Source organism: Cariama cristata, unplaced genomic scaffold, assembly GCF_000690535.1.
Source record: "Cariama cristata isolate BGI_N322 unplaced genomic scaffold, ASM69053v1 scaffold15129, whole genome shotgun sequence".
In the NCBI taxonomy this organism is placed as follows: domain Eukaryota; kingdom Metazoa; phylum Chordata; class Aves; order Cariamiformes; family Cariamidae; genus Cariama; species Cariama cristata.
The window spans coordinates 48,820-51,555 of NW_009635372.1; the positions used below are offsets into that span (position 1 = coordinate 48,820).

At 48.7% G+C, this 2,736-nt stretch overlaps 1 protein-coding gene across 1 annotated transcript in view; it reads right to left on the minus strand.

Moving 5' to 3' along the window:
* ZC3H12D (zinc finger CCCH-type containing 12D) overlaps positions 1–2,736 on the minus strand; it is a 9,483-nt gene that overhangs the window by 803 nt on the left and 5,944 nt on the right. The window contains exons 3-5 of the mRNA XM_009707531.1: positions 2,064–2,298; positions 863–969; positions 3–150 (exon numbers count right to left, since the gene is read on the minus strand). Of these exons, the coding sequence (XP_009705833.1) occupies positions 3–150; positions 863–969; positions 2,064–2,298 (490 nt within the window). The remainder of the gene's footprint in view (positions 1–2; positions 151–862; positions 970–2,063; positions 2,299–2,736) is intronic.

The window sequence follows — 2,736 nt, forward strand, 5'->3', positions numbered from 1 at the left end:
ACGGTGAGCAGTTACACTTCTCCTCCTCTTTCCCCAGGCTTAACGGGACATTTATTTTGGCCCTGAGCTCATCAGCAACCGAGAGCTGAGCTTGATGTGGTCTCTCTGGGTGGTAGAATTTGCATTTATTGCCATAGGTGCATTTTTTACCTGGAAGAATCAAAAAAAAAAAAAAAAAAAAAGAAACAAAAAAGGAGGGAGGTTGTTTCTACCCCCCACATCAGTTTACACGCCCATCGCATCTCCCCCCCCCGCCTTTGCAGGGGCAGGGTGAGCACAAACAGCGAAGAGGGGAAGTGCTGTTTTCCAATTCAGTACTTTTGACCCCGGTTTTAAATACCGCTGACCTAAATAGTAGGGTGAAGCAGCAGTGAAAGCAAGTTTCTGCTATTTTTGGTAGTGTCTGAAATTCATTTATGTTCCGGTTGCTGCACTCAGTGGGCTGGCAGACCTGCTGCTACAAAGGGGTGCTTTAAAAAAACGGTGTAGGGAGAGAAACCTGCACGTTATGGAAAGCTGTTGGGAGGGGAGAGAGAGGGGAAGGGTTGGGACGGCCTTTCCCAAGTGCTGCAATGCAAGTCCGCCCGGCAGGTGTGGGCAGGCTGGGCGGTCGGGGTGGCCACGGTGCCTGGTTTGGGTGCTGGGTGCGGGCATGGATGGAGGAGCCAGGAGGAGCGGCTGGCTTTGCTGAGGCCGAAGAAAGAAAAGAGAGAAGAGTGGGGGGGGGGGGAAAAAAAAAAAAAAAAAAAAAAAGAGCATCACACATTTGAGCAGCACTGCCCTTAGCCGAAGGAAAGCCCCGCTGGGCAGCAAGGGGCAGGAGGAAGAGGGGTGGCGGGTCACAGCACGGGGAGAAACCCACCGTAGGGGCAAGGCTGCCATTTCGGTTCAGGAAGCACTGGCTTTTTGCTGAGGAAGTTACTAAGAGTGGGTCCATGCCGGCCTAACGGATCATCAGGAGGCATAAACCTGAAAAAGGAAAAAGTCACAGGGGTAACAAAAATACCTCGAGCTTTTGGAGCTAAAAAGTGCCATCACTTTTTGAAACTATCTGAAACTTTTGAAACTATTGAAACTTTTTGAAAGTGCCATCACATTGAAACTATTCAAATGGGCTTCCCAGTAACAGCTAGACCTTCTGTGGGAAGGGCTCCGAACAGGTCTGACAATCCCTACGAAATAGGAAGGAAAAAATCATATCAATATTTGTAACCCACTACTACCTAGAGAAGAAGCCTGGTGACAGTTGGAGATAATAGACTGACGCTTTGAGAGACACAGAATGCTGATGTTCAGCAACTGCATTTCTTCGAACAACGTCACAGGGACACCGAAACCCAGTGCCGAGCGTTCCCATCCAGTTTTGGTGGTGGGAGAGCCAAGTCTCCATCCCGACCCACGGAAAGCGCCGCTGCCTGAGCCGGCTGCTCCGCTCGCCCTCGTCCCTGCACCCTGATGTCTCTGACGGCATTTCCCCAGCCAAACTGACGGCTAACGAACACCTCTGCTACGAGGAAACCCAGCGAAGGTTAGCACGTACAGCCGGAGGAGCGTACAGCTCAGCCTCACCGGCACGGTGCAGGCGCCGGAGTGGAAACCTTCTCAACGGGGATGGGTAAGGGCCAGCGAGACCAGCTTCTCCTCTCCCTTCTTCTAGGAAGTTATGATTACAAAAGGAAAAAGCGCTGGTCTGCCTTGTAGGGGGATTGAAAATACTGCCAGATAGCCAGTCTCCTCTCACGGGTTTAATTCTGTTTCTTATAGGAAACAGAAATTAAAAGATACCAAGCCTTGGTTAACATCCCTGTTTGGATTGGAAAGAAGCAAAGCTGGTCCCTAACGCTGCCATTCAAATAGAGACGTTCACTGAAGAGTGACGTGGGGGGCTTAAGACCAAAGCTGAGGGAGCAGGAACTAAAGAAATGAGATAGGAAAAGCAGGGCTAAATTCCTTTCGGGCAAAGGCTCACGTACGCTGCTACTGGCGGGAGGTGCATTGATGCTGGAGCTGACTTGGCCCATAACGTTTAAGTTCCAGACGCTTTAACCCCAGCTGTCTCTTACCTGTTACTGACAAAAGAGTACATGAGTAGTCGCTGCTCAATAAACCATTTCCACTCAGGGTTTTCGTTCTGGAGATCCCGGTAGTGGTCATTGGAAACAATGACTCCGTCTTTCTCATAAGCAACTTTCACTATATAGCGATCGTCGTAGCAAACTACTCTCTTGCCTTTCACCTTCCGGGATGGGGTGTACACAAGGATCGATTGCTTTTCAAGCTCTTCAAGAATGTGCTGGTCTGGTGGGGCAGTTGGCAGAAATAGAAGGGGAAAAAAAAAAAAAAAGTTTTAAAAAGAGAAACTAATTAATTGATAATGACCAGGTCTCAATCACGTGCTAGAAACCTACAGGAACCTAAAGACGTTTCAGCGCTTTGGGCAATTCACAGAGGTGGGATTTTCAGAGGCACTGATACCTGGTGGTTATTTGGCAACTTGAAAATCAGGTCTTTTACAAAAGCAACTACTTGTACAATTTGAAACACCCTTTTTTGATTTTTAAGTTTTATCTGTAAAAGGATGGCTTGAATTCTATACCAGCGGCACGCTGAACCCCTGTAGTGCCCTTTTTACCCCTCTAGATGCTAGAAGGCTCACAACCAGCCCTGATGGGACCTTTACTCGGAGGTAAGATGTGCCTGACAAAATAAACAAACTTCTTTAGCCGCTCCTGCGGG